Source organism: Uloborus diversus, chromosome 7 (genome assembly GCF_026930045.1).
Source record: "Uloborus diversus isolate 005 chromosome 7, Udiv.v.3.1, whole genome shotgun sequence".
In the NCBI taxonomy this organism is placed as follows: Eukaryota; Metazoa; Arthropoda; class Arachnida; order Araneae; family Uloboridae; genus Uloborus; species Uloborus diversus.
The window spans coordinates 69,727,720-69,741,245 of NC_072737.1; the positions used below are offsets into that span (position 1 = coordinate 69,727,720).

At 34.1% G+C, this 13,526-nt stretch overlaps 1 protein-coding gene across 1 annotated transcript in view; it reads left to right on the top strand.

Moving 5' to 3' along the window:
• The first annotated feature begins 258 nt into the window (after positions 1–258).
• The window catches only part of LOC129225777 (sorting nexin-29-like), a 58,355-nt gene continuing 45,087 nt past the window's right edge, over positions 259–13,526 (top strand). The window contains exons 1-3 of the mRNA XM_054860286.1: positions 259–442; positions 7,994–8,055; positions 12,577–12,629. Coding sequence (XP_054716261.1) covers positions 433–442; positions 7,994–8,055; positions 12,577–12,629 — 125 coding nt within the window. The 5' untranslated portion in view covers positions 259–432. The remainder of the gene's footprint in view (positions 443–7,993; positions 8,056–12,576; positions 12,630–13,526) is intronic.

The window sequence follows — 13,526 nt, forward strand, 5'->3', positions numbered from 1 at the left end:
CTTTGAATATTGCATTCCAGAATAAAATTGCTGAAAATGTAATGCTTGGATATGCAAAACTCTTTATGTTTGACGATGTTTAGATTGAAACTGCTTTAAGAATAATGTTTCAAGCATTAATTTCATTTAAAAGGATGAAAAAAAAAATTATTAACTAGAAGCAAACCGCCCCTCCGTAGGAAGAAGAGAACTTTGGCGAAGTTTCAGTTTATTATTTTTATTTTCGTACTTTCGCAGTCCCGCTGTGGTTTCGCCAGAAAGTACTGCTGTGAAAGTGTTCATGTCTAAATAATAGTTTTCCTATTTACAATGATTTCAAGATCATTTTTCTCTGCGTATTATTTCGCATTGGTGTTGCAGATATCTATGAAACTGTAGCTGATTCCTTTATACGTTATGTTCTTTTCCGAGATTCATTAAACGAGCTTTATTATGTCATCAGGTATATTGAGAGATTCATTAGTTTTATGACCGTAATCGTCCTTTTTTAAAAAATAAAGCTAAGATGGGATTTAGAAATCAGTGTAGAAAGTATGGGCTCAAATACATTCTTGTTTTGTGCAGCTCTTGATGCCACAGTAATCTACAGATCTGAGACTTGGCTATCTTGTATTTAAAAATTCTTTTATGTTTGATAGCTATATGCGTTTAAGTTCTCGTTTGCTCTTCTAACCATCAATTTTATGTGATCAAAGCGCTTTTATTATTATTTTCCTTCTTCTCGTACACCATCTGTGTCGTGTGCACTAAGTTTGTTTACCCACGTACCAATTATCAAGAAAATAATCAGATTAAGTTATGTAATATGGTTATCGGATATGGGGTGGAATGATTTTGATCTCATTTTTCATTGAGACTACACAGCTGGCGCTCTGAAATTCTTCCCTAACAGCAATGAATAAAAAACAGCACATGTATACACTGAAAAATAGCTGAATTTTTAATATTAACTTCCTAGTTTTTTTTTTTTTTTTTACAATTTAATGTTATTGAATACTTTTCTATTCATGAAAAAATGCAGATTCATTTCAAAATGAAAGAAAATTTCATAGTTCTGACATGATAATTTTACCTTTTTTGACTGTTTATAACGTTTTTAATTTGGTCATTTCTAGGACTTAATTCATACCAAAAGAAATGCAGGTACCCTGAAGTCTCAGAAACTTATTTTTATGTACAAAGAGCCTGAATTTTGCCTAAAATGTTAAAATTTGCATTACATTTTTAAATTCAAGCACTTCTTTGAATCTTGCATGCAAATTAAGCCCTGGTCATTTCATGAAGCAATCATGTGAAAGTAACCACAAAAATAAAACTTTTAGCATATAATATTTTATGAGGGGGGAAAAAAACATCCAGCCCCTGGCATTTGTTTGAATGTTGATATCTTGAGTTCAAATTATGTTTTTTGCAATCAAAAATTGTCATAGGACCCTACTTGGTGAGTTTTTGTTTCTACAAATGTAATGGAAATGCAGAATTTTACACCCATCAAATCATGACTGGTGATTTTCTAGATTAAGTAATACAAAGCATGTCCATTGAAAAAGAAATGACAATTAGGATGCGGCAATCAAGAGAGATTTTATTTCCAATTTGTGAATTTGAACCCCTTTTCACTTGGCATAAAGATAATATTTGCTGAGTTAGTCAACCCTCGTGAATCACTGCTAATCTGTTCCATCCTCTACTGCAATAAGTGAATTTCGTAGGAAGTAAGATTTTTGTATTTATAAAGCAAATGTTTTCCAAGTTAGAGCGTAAAGAACTTAGTTATGTCCTTTTAACTGCGTTTTTTAATAAATAATTAGAACCCTTTAGACATGAAATAACATCCTTCAGCCACCATATTATCCAATATTTTACACAAAACATACAAATATAAGACGTTATTTTAAGTATCATGAAAATATGACCCTAAAGCTGTTATAAATATTATATTTTCAGTATTGTGCATTGAACTATGCACACACAAAGAGTTCTTTCGGACTATTTCTAATCACATGTCTGATGATGAAATAAGTGCAGCTATATTTCCCTCACTTGGCTTCTGCATTACTTCTCTATTGAATGTAATGTTTACAGTTTGAAAAGCAAGTAGTTGAAGGCTATTTACACATACATTTATCCTCTTCCAATAACACTCCCCAGAAAGCTGATAGCAATACTTGACACTTTCTGCAGCATTTTTATAAATCCCTTCCCCTCTCCACCTCAACTCACTTGACTATGAACTTTAAGAAGAGCTTGCCTTACTTAAAATCAATATTTTGTTACTTCTTTGAAGAAAACTGTAAGCCCATTATAGAAGCTATTGATTAAATATTAAGGATGGAAAAACCATGATAGTCGAAGCGCAAAGTGGCGAGGGACAGCTGTATACTGTTATGGTATATTTTGTTTCTTATCAGTCTTAAATGATGGGAATTAATTAGCAATCTGGAAATTTTGTACTTGGATGAAGTTTTGCACTTACATTCGTCTATTGTTAGTGTTTTTTCCGCAAAAAATGTGATTTTACACTTAAAAGTAAATGTTTTTTAATGTAAAATCTGCTTGAATTACTCCTTGAATGATTACTAATAATTTGTAACTGAGAGATTTTTGTCTCTAAATAAATATTAAAAACTACTGAACTTTTTCTCATAGTAATCTGAAAAGTGATAGGGAAATCCAGTGGTGGCGCTAGGAAATCCCCGACGGAGGGGCAAGCTTTCCCGACAGGGGGGCATAGCCAAATTTTAGTTTGCAAGATTCCCCCCCCCCAATTTAGGTGATAAAGAAACTAATCATTCTTGGCGTCTAACAACACGAATTCCCCATAAAAATTAAAAGCAAACAATAAAAATTTTAATAAAGATAAAATAAAATAATTAGAAAAATAAAATTAAATTTAAAATTAAAAACATGAAACTAGGCTTTTGTGAGCAGGTTCATATCGCGACATCAATAAACTAGAACAGTGTAAGAAGCAGAATTTGACGAAAAATCTGAATATGATGTAAAATCATTAAAAATGTGTGCTCTACAGAGTTTATGCAGAGAAAGAAACTTAACAACATTAATGTAGTTGTGAATGTAATGTTGCTCTTACAGAAATGAGGGGGGTCCTCCCCCGGAAAATTTTCGAAATTGTAGCTCTGAAAACGCAATTTTAGATGATCTTCAGTGGTTTCATGCAGACAAGGGCTGGATGCTCACCTCCAAATAATTTTAAGAAATTGAAGTCCAATAAACGAGATTTTAGTCGATCTGTAATGGTATTTTGTAGGGAGTGAGAGTCGAGGTGCACAACCGAAAAAGTTCCAAAATTAAAGAAACAAAATTGTAGGTCATGTATTGTAACGTTAGGGTGATGAGGTTAATGACCAATTAAGATATTCAGTGTTCCTCCCCCCTCCTTCTTCCGTAATCAAACCTTATAAACACACAAATTTACGGGATGGAAACTCTAGGGCTCAAGAGTATAGCGGTGCTCATCCACTAGCTCATCAACATATTTATTAGGGAGCAGAGAAATCCACATCTTAAGTAAGCAGAAGAACAGTAACTAATATTAAGTTAAAAAATTCAAAAGAAACTTGAGCCCGATGCCTAGCTTTATATTAAGATGAACCTCGCGAGTCAGAACATGTATAAAATTAAATTTATTTATATTTTCTTTCATTATTTATTTTTCCGAGATAACTTGGGAAAGCACGAAAAAGGGAATACAATCACAACTACTAAGTTTTGTTATTGCAAAAGCAGAATCAAGAGAAAAAAATGAATATCTTTTGAAGAGCCTTGCTTGCTAAAACCAATTACAAGTATTTTATTTCATAACAAATAGAAACTGGAAACGGATAAAAATTTTGCGCTAAAAAAATTAGAAAAGGTGCAAATTTTTACGGATTTTAATTATTTTCTATGGTAATAAAAGGTCTACATCGATTAGGCCTAGCTGGTGGTGGATGGAACCGGCGGGCTGCATTGGATTTTGCAATTAAATAGTATAAAAATAAATCCATGATTTTTCCTTCCTTTCTTTCTTTTGATCGTATAAATAATCATGATAGTTTTATAGGGACCGCCAACATATTTCATTCCTAGATTTTTAAAAATATCATCCTGCAAATCACAGATTATTTGGAAGAAAATGTGTGGGCCGCCAAAGCATGTTTGAAATAGAAAATAAAAATTAAAATGTAGTGAGCGAGATTGAAATTATACAAATGAATAGTCACACCAGTAGTTCTAAGCAGGACTGAGGAGTCGGAGGAAAAATGACCGGACTCCAACTTCGGGAATTTTAAAGCCTTCGACTCCGATTCCACAAGAACTGGGAGGGTTGCAGATTTTAATTGAAAATGATCGACCCCGACTCTTGAAGTTTTAAACTTTCGACTCCGACTTCTTGACCTCAAAATCAGTCCGACTCCAACTTCTCAGACTTGGTTCTAAGTTTTGAATGCACAAAACGAAAGTAATGTGTGTGTGTTGTGCAATCAAAAAAAAAAAAAATAAATAAATAAATAAAAATTAATTTAAAAAAAAAAAGAAAGAAACGAAACTTAATAGTATGGTCAGCACCATGCTAAACTTAATAAACAAACGAAGGTGAAAAATCGCGCAATAAACAAATTTATGAAGTATCAAAGTGATTAACATTAATTGCACCAATTTTATCTTGTGTAAGGTTTTTTTCTTTTTCTTTTTTTTTTTTTTTTAATTTACTATATACCTACCTTTTTTTATTTTAAAAATATTTTGAAGCACTTTTCATAATTCGAAAATGCATAACCATTAGTTTCAAACTTTTTATTGATCATGTCAGTTGAAATCGTCATACTTTCAAATTTTAAGTTTGCACTCACTTTCCAGACCAAGAGGAAAAAGTGTAAATTCTAAGTCTTACCCCAAAATTTCCATACATGGAGCTTTTTTGCAGATCTACGGAGTCGGAGGAAAAATGGTCGACTCCAACTTCAAAAATTTTAGAGTACTCAACTCCGACTCCTTTACCCTAACGTCAGTTCGATTCCAACTCTCACTCCGACCCAGCAATCACTGGCAGTGTTACGACCATTGGAGGAAAATGACTCCAACTCTGACTCTTGTCATTATTAACCAACAAATTCCGATTCAGACTCCTTCTCTCCAAAATCACTCCGACTCCGCAGCACTGCTTTTTTTACACTATTTTAGCACTTGAAAAAAAGCATATTAAAAAAAAAATAGAACATAACTTGCAAAAAAAAACTTAAACAAGACTGAGCCTGGTACCAGTTTGTAAGTTGGTTTGATCGATTTCGAAGGAGCAATGTTGACTTTTGAATTAGACCTGGTCCAATCAAATAATTACAGCTGTATGGACTAAGCGCAGCTTATTGCAGGCTTTACTTTAAGTTAGAAACATGAGTTTCGACTACATGATAACATCTGAAAAAATGAAATTTGGAAGCAAAATATATTTTCAATTGCCTTTAGCACATGATTTATTTATTTATTTAATTTGGCCTTTTCCAAAAGGTTCGCCCCTCCCCTTCCTCCAGACATTTTTCTCAAAAAGAACCCAAACCTGATGCAATACCAACCCGACGCTTAATAATCCAATGATTGTTTAGTTGTGCCAAACTCGATGTTTACTAAATCATTCTCATTTCTTCTTCATTCCCAGCAAAACTATTATGCCCCCTAGTATGCAGCCCCCTAGTATGATCCCCTGATCCCCCAGTATGCAGCCTACAAACAAGATCAATATAAGTTTTTGAGAAACATGTATTTAAAATGTTAAACATGTATTTGCTTTTATTACATTAGTCAAAAGAATTTTTTTCTTGCGTTTAGCATTTGCCGACAAAACATCATTACACTAAAAAATTAAATCTACTTTAGTACGCTTCCTTGTATGAGGTAAAAGGATCGTGTACTCATCGATGTTTTGTTGTAGAATAATCCAACAATAATCAGATAAATTTTAAATAACTATAGTAATAACTTACTTGTAACTACAGAGTGAAAATGAAAGATAATATTGCAGTTATTTACCCAGAGAAGTATTTTAAAACGCATCAATAGTGTGTCTGCACTGACTGAAGTGCTGTTTAGCAAATGTAATAGAAAAGGAAAAATCTCCGAAGCATGTTTTTTCTCCGATGACACCCCCCCCCCCGCCCCCCCCCCCCCCCCCGTCTCGTCCTGGCTGTTGTCATTCGGTACGTATTTGTCTCGTAACCCGATAACCAGATGACGACGCCTTAGATCTGACCGGAAATCACCACTACATTCGGAGGGACGTGGATAGTCAAGGGAAGATTGCACTCTTTTATTAGTCGTCGACACCCTGAGGTGTCGAAACCAGCTCATCGATAAATAGAAATTTCAAGGATGAAAAACACACCATTTCCCCCGTAGCAATAGCTATCCCTTATTTTATCACCATCTGGGCGACGTTAAAAGGGGACTTATGGACTCGGGCTAAATTGCAGGTGTCAAGGTGGGTGGCCCCGAAGGGAATTGATTTTTTGTTTCCTTTTTTTTAAATATTTAAGATACTTCTACTTTTTTCTACTAATGTTTTTCGAGTTCATATCCGAGGAAAAAATTTTTCATTTACGATAAACGCCAAAGCAAACAGATTCCCCGACGAAATACAAAATTTTCCCCGACGGGGGGGCAAGACGTTTCCGACAGGGGGGCAATTGCCCCCCCTGCCCCTCCCTTGGAGCCACGTCTGGGGAAATCAAAAAAGGGTTAGGTAGTAAGGGGTAAGGGTGAGGTAAATAAGCAGTTGGTCACTGCTCAACAATAAAAAGCCACTATTTTGCCTGACAATTTTCTTTTTTTGACATGAAAACACTTTAAATAATATAAGTATCTAAATCTTTATTTTACCTTAACTTTAATTAGGATGAAGGGACACAGATGAGAACATAAAAATATTGTAGTTAAAAAGGCATTAAATGTAATAATTGGGGGATATGTTTGACTTAAAAATTCTAGGATAATGAATAGAACCAAAGAACCGTGGATAATACACTGTAAGAGAACCAATCGCTTTTAATTTTCAAATTTCATTTGGAAATTACAGTAAATTCATGATTATTTACGGAATCGGGTGGCACAAGTGCCGCAGATTTTAAAAATTATGGTTTAAAACGCAAAAAAAGACTAAGATGAGGGACACTTTCAACAAACTTTCTACAAACAATGAAAATATATACAGCACAGTAAAAATGTTTTGTATTTTTGCAAAGTAGAACTTAACATTAATATAAAAGAAGTGTATGTACAATGAAAAAAGCACAAAAAATAAATAATTGAATGAAACAAAAACAACCAAGTTCAATCTTTTTGACAAAAAAAGAAAAAAACAGCCATTGATATTTTCTTTTTACTGTGAAAATACATGTTCCTGATTGTTGATTGGTTCTCGGATAATCAGATGTTTACTGTAAAATGCATGCTTTCATATATATTTTTATGAAAACATGCATTTGGGCAGAATTGAGAAAACTCATTAAACCGCCACCCTTGACTTCCGCCACAAAGGTTGGGGGTTTAACAAGGCTTGACTGTAGTTTTGTTGAAGAAGACAAGACTTTCCAATTCAATCACTTTTGAATTATTAGCATTTCTGAAGCTAGGATTATTCACTATGTTTCCAAAAATTTACTGGTTTGGATACAATTGGGAAAAATAAAAATATGAATGATAGAATTGCACAGAAAACTCTGTCTGCAGCAGGATTTACTGTTTCTGCTGATCTCAAAGTGACATTGTTTATTTATGTAAAAAAAAAATAATAATAATGAAACTGACTTTTGGTAAAAGAGTTTTACTTAAAAAAGGTTTTACTGTATTTACAAGTTACCTTTACCAATACTTATCAATTTTTTCTGTTATATGAATAATTGCGTGATTTGCATTATACATAAATTTACTATGTATATTTATGTATACATTTGTATTTCTTTGTATTTTTTCTGAAAGTGTATTTCTTTTAATATAGAAATTCAGGCAGTCCAAGAAAGACAAGCTCTTCTGTCCAGGCTTTTAGATGCCGTCAAGCAGGTATTTGCTACATTAAAGTCACGAAAAAAAAAAGTTTTTGTTAAGTATAACTTGTAAATTATAACAAAATCACAAAAGTTTTTTATTAAGAAGAATTAATATTATACATTTTTTACTTAGATTTATTTGAGCATCAATGTTTATTTTAAAACTTCTTTTATTTTTAATGGAATGTCCGAATTGATTTGTTTTGTTTCACACCTTGTTGGTAGCACCTCCGCTAAGAGCAAAGGTGTACCTCCTAAATATTGTGAAGATCCCTCCCCAAAAGCAACTGCCTCCCCCAAAAAAGAATACCCCTCAAAACACCCCCCTAAAAATTTCAATACCGCTGTCTGTGTAATGACCCTCCCTAGGGGGGCACCCCTGTTGTTTCTTCACATTCAAACTCTAAGAGCAATTAGCCAGCGCCCGAAACTGACTTTGGCGTTTTTACGCATTTATTCTGGTATGTTTGGCAATATCCCTGACACAGGGGCGGATCTAGAAATTTTTGTAAGGAGGGTCAAGTTTCAATGGCCAGCGTTATACTTCCAACATAAAAAAGTATCAGTTGGGTGGGAGGCAGCAAGGAGGGTGGTAGACCTCTCCTCATATGCTACGGAGCCCCCCACCAAATGAGATCAAATTTCTTATTACTTCAAATTGCCCCCCACCACTCCGTTCCCTTAATTTTGTGTAACTTGCGACATGGATCTTGGCGCAAGTTGTCTTAAATTTTCAGTAAAAGTCATATTTCTTTAGGAAAACAAGCAGGACACGTTGCCGTAAACATTAAATGTATTTTCCTGTTAAAAATGAACGAAAATCTCCAAACAGCAATAGCCCAGTAACCGAACTTAGTCAATCCTTTGAAAGATGACATGCTGAGAAAAAATACCTTGGAGATAGAACCAAGCAAAAAAACGTTAACATTGATTTCATGTACTATATTGAAGTTAAGTAACAATCATAATAAAATTCATGTCAGAGGGGGGTCAACTGACCCTTTGTTCCTCCCCTGAATCCGCCCCTGGCCTGATACTGGGATGGAGCAAGGGGAAAGAGAAAAGAAACAAAAGACCGTGATTTTTTTCAGCCATACCATTAGTTAAGGTTCGGATACAGCTTTTGGTTTTAGAGCAGGTCACAAGGGTAATTTTGGAACACAAATCTGATAACTGGAGCAAATCTCTTGAAGGATTGCGCTTGAAGTAATCTTTGGTCATTCAAAAAGGGATCATGACCTCCTTCCGGATCTGCACTTGCTGTAAATATTAGTACATTGCTGCATACTCTCCAAATTTGTTTGGGAAATTTTTGAATTTTGATGCCTTCTCCCAAACTCTCTAATCACGTAAATATGTTGTAAATTTTCACCAAAACTATGAAATTCCTCAAAAAGAGATTTTTTAGTGATTAGAATTCGGTAACAAATCCTAAAGTGAAACACAATGGTGTTCGCAAAAACGAAACCTTACTGTTAATGCTATTTCAATATTTAGTTTTTAAATGCATAAATACAGTTGACTCTCTGTTTAACGATGCTCTATTTAACGATTTTCTCTATTTAAAGACTGCTTTTCATGATCCCGAATTCTCCACTGTAATTTTAAAAGCATTCTATTTAAGGACAATTTTTTGTGATTCCTTGAAAGTCATTAAGGACAAAGTATGTACAAAGCATGTATGTACAAATATTGCTCATTTTTTCCTCATTCTGTTATGACAGAAGAAAATGTTTGTTTAAGCTTTTTATCTTTTCTTTGGAGTTATTCTGTAGTTATAACTTATACCAAGGGTTCTCAAACTTTTCTCAATTCAGGGCACCTTTCATAGGCGGATTTAGGACTGAGTTCCTGGGGGGGCAGGATTTTTTTTTTTTTTTTTGAGCAACATTTTAAATTCCCCCCCCCCCTCCCCCCAAGTTTTGGTCTGTTTTCCTCTGGTGCATAAGGCCATGCTTTACTTTTTCTTTGTTTCGTTTTCATTAATGTGTTTTCATGCTGTCCTATTTGCAGGGGTGATTGTGTTCCGGTATTTTACCGAATTTCCGGTATTTTCGGACGTATTTCCGGTATTTTTATGTCCGAAAATACTGGAATTATTTTTTTTGTTATGCTTTTATCTCCCTACCTCCGCAATTTTTTAAAATTATATAATACTCATCAAATATACCTGCAAGAGCCTTAAGATGGACACCTGTCCCTTAAGATGGACAAATAAATGTCAAGATAATTTGTATAACACCAGCTCAAAATTAACTTTGTAACCCATTAAAAATTTAATCACATGTACACACAGTATTTTGACTCAGAACTATTTAATACTATGGCAAAGATGCACTTTAGTAATAAGGGTCAAAGATTCCCCCCCCCCCCCCCGGTCTCGCTTTGAAACTTTCAGGTATTTTTTGATGAACTCACAATCACCCCTGTATTTGAATTGACCTGAAGAAAGGTGACTGGTATCAAGAGAGTGACGCAGGGCTCCTTTTTAAGTAGGACATAGAATATTCCTTAATGTAGGGGGTCCGGGGTTTTGTCCCCCGGAGGAAATTTTGTAAAATGGATATAAAATTCTGCATTTCGAAGCCTTATAAGGGTTAATTGGACAGACAAAAATCTCTGGGAAAAAAAAAGACAAATATATATATTTAAGTTTTATGATTTAAATGTGCGTAAGTTAATACTTTAAAAGAAATGCTATACAGATTTAGAAAATATGTAACATGAGAGTAGCATACTACTTATTAGAACAATTCATAATTTATACACTTGATAAGAAATAAATTTGAAGCACACTTTGCTTAGGAGTTTCAAAGACTTGTCTAATTATTTTCAAGGTTTGGTTGGTTAGATTGGGTGTGTTTGGCACAAGAGCCCTAGTAGGTTATAATGCGCCAATTCTTTTCAAGGATTTTAGAACATTTAATAATTTAAGGCACTTCATTTACACTTTCCAGTCTCTGAAATTGAGTTCTAGATTATACAATTGTACAGTATTATTCAAACTTTGTAAAAAAAAAAAAAAACAGCTACTTTAAGTTTAAAAGAAAAAAATAAACTATAGAATTCTCTCATTACAATAACCTTGTTTTTAATTATAAGCAGTACAGAAAACGAAAAGGAATGGAGGTAGTGTATTTTTTTTTCCGGGCTAAACAGATTAACAATATGCAGTAGAAGCAAGATAAAAGCAATCAGTACAAAAGAATTTCCAAAATACTGCATTTGGGATTAAATAAATAGCAAGATATGAAACATCTGAGTCACAAAAATTTATTTCAAGTAATATGTTAAAAACGTAAGCACCATGATTTTTACACTTTTGATGCAGGATGTAGCAAGGAGCTGAATTTGACATATTTTGGCATTCCTCCCCCTACCATTTGTTAGAAATTTTAAAATTTCAGGTTTGTAGCCACACGTTTTCCAAATATTCAAGGTTTTCAAGCACTTGAAAATAAAATCAGTTTTTTCAAGCACTTTTCATTTTTTAAGGAACAAATCATGCAATTTTTTTGCGAGTTACGGACCCACTTCAAAGCAGTAACCCGAAGCTATGGCTTATTTATCTTATAGGCAAATACGGCCCTATATGTAATTCACTCTTACCTGCAGATTTTTGTAATTTTTACGAAAATTCGTCAGTTTTTACGGTTAAAGGATTTTTACAATTTTACCAATCTGAACGTGTGAATTCCAGAAGGTTCTTCAAAATGTTTTGTCTGTAAGAACACAAAATATCTCATTTTTGAAGCCACGCAAATTGAAAATAAACATTCTGAGAAAGAAAACAAATCATAACGAGTAGATCGTTCTGTTAGCGCAAATGAAGGAGGGGGGTTCTTTTTGTTTTAGGTTCTAATTTAATACTTGTCAATTATTATAATAGTTGCAGCTGAATGCATAGCTTGTTTAGCTATATTTTCATTTATATACTTGCCCAAATGGTTTTCAGTCCAAAATAGTGAATATAGGCATATATTTAGCACCCCAGTGACAGCTGTACTATTTGTATTTAATGTTCTTTTTTTTTTCTTTTCTCCCATCAGAAAAGGACATTCGCTATTCTCTTCATTTTCATTGAACTATCCAAAAAAGAAAAAAAAATAATGATTTTTTCGTTTTAAGATTTTGGAAGATGTGTTCTTACTATTTTAAGTCCTCCCAAAACTGGGGTGCATTGCCCCTCTATGCCCCCCTCAATAAATCCAAATAATAATCCAAATATAAAAATTCTCTCTTCTGAACAAGTCAAAAAAGAAAAAAAAAAAGATTTTTTAAAATTTTTTTGGAAGATGTGTTGTTACTATATAAAGTCTTCCCAAAACTGGGGGGGCATTGCCCCCCTCTGACCCCCCATAAATCCGCCCATGGCAGCTTTTGAAGAACTATTTCCTCACGCCACTCTACTCCATTTTATGGGGCACCCCTTTCCTCTCTTTGTGGCATTCACTTTGGGAGCCCCTGCCTTATACCATTTTTAAATCTTATGTCTTCAATTTTTCTTCTTGCTAACCTTTCTTTCTTTTATTAGTGCCAAATTCGATTTGGAGGTCGAACGGAGCTTGCTACTGAAAATGACAGCAGGTAATTTATCTTTGCTATCCTCCCATTACTTTAAATGCACATTAGAATCGGGATTCGTGATTTTTTAAAAATTTAAATAGGATTTTTTTGATTTTTTAAAAATCTTCAAAAATTTGTGGGTATTAATCATTTTACATTTATTGGCATAATATATTTCACACGATAGATGAAAAAGCAACTTTTTAGCTATTTTCATTTCAAGGCAATAGCTATTTTTTAATAATAGTTTAAGTAAACCAGTTTTAACACAAATGCATGATTCAAATTAAATATACTGTTTAACCCCCACCCCCTACCTACATCCATCTATCTTTCAACTATAATTCTAGGAAACAATAGTACCACTCAGGCCCGTGTCCAGGATTTCATAAAGGGAGGGGTTGAAACTTTTTCCCTTTGTAACTTACGTTGTCAAAGGAAAACTATCTACGCGTGTTGAATAGTTCATTTTAGTTCGCTAACTAGACTTTTTTTTTTAATACGTTTTGCGTTTTTTTTTTTAATGAAATAATTCGTACAGTTGAACATTTTGTAAAAGCACACATATTTCTTTTATGCCACCTCACTTTCCTTCTTTTTTTTGAGCAATCACGATTGCTTATTGTTCTCCCTGGACCGACTTTGATGTTTAGTTCCTTTTTCAGCTTGGACCAGGTGCACCAGCACCACCGGCCTCTGCAGGCGCAGCTCCGAGCATTGCGTCCTGGAATCCGTTTTTCCTGGTCGGTGGCGTCCATGTCCTACACACACGCGCGCTCATACACACACGCTCATACACACAAGCCTTTACACACATACACACACGCCTACGTGCATACACACAGGTCTACGCACACACTCAAGCCAACACATGCACGCACGCACACCTACACATACCCCTGCACACACACAACAATA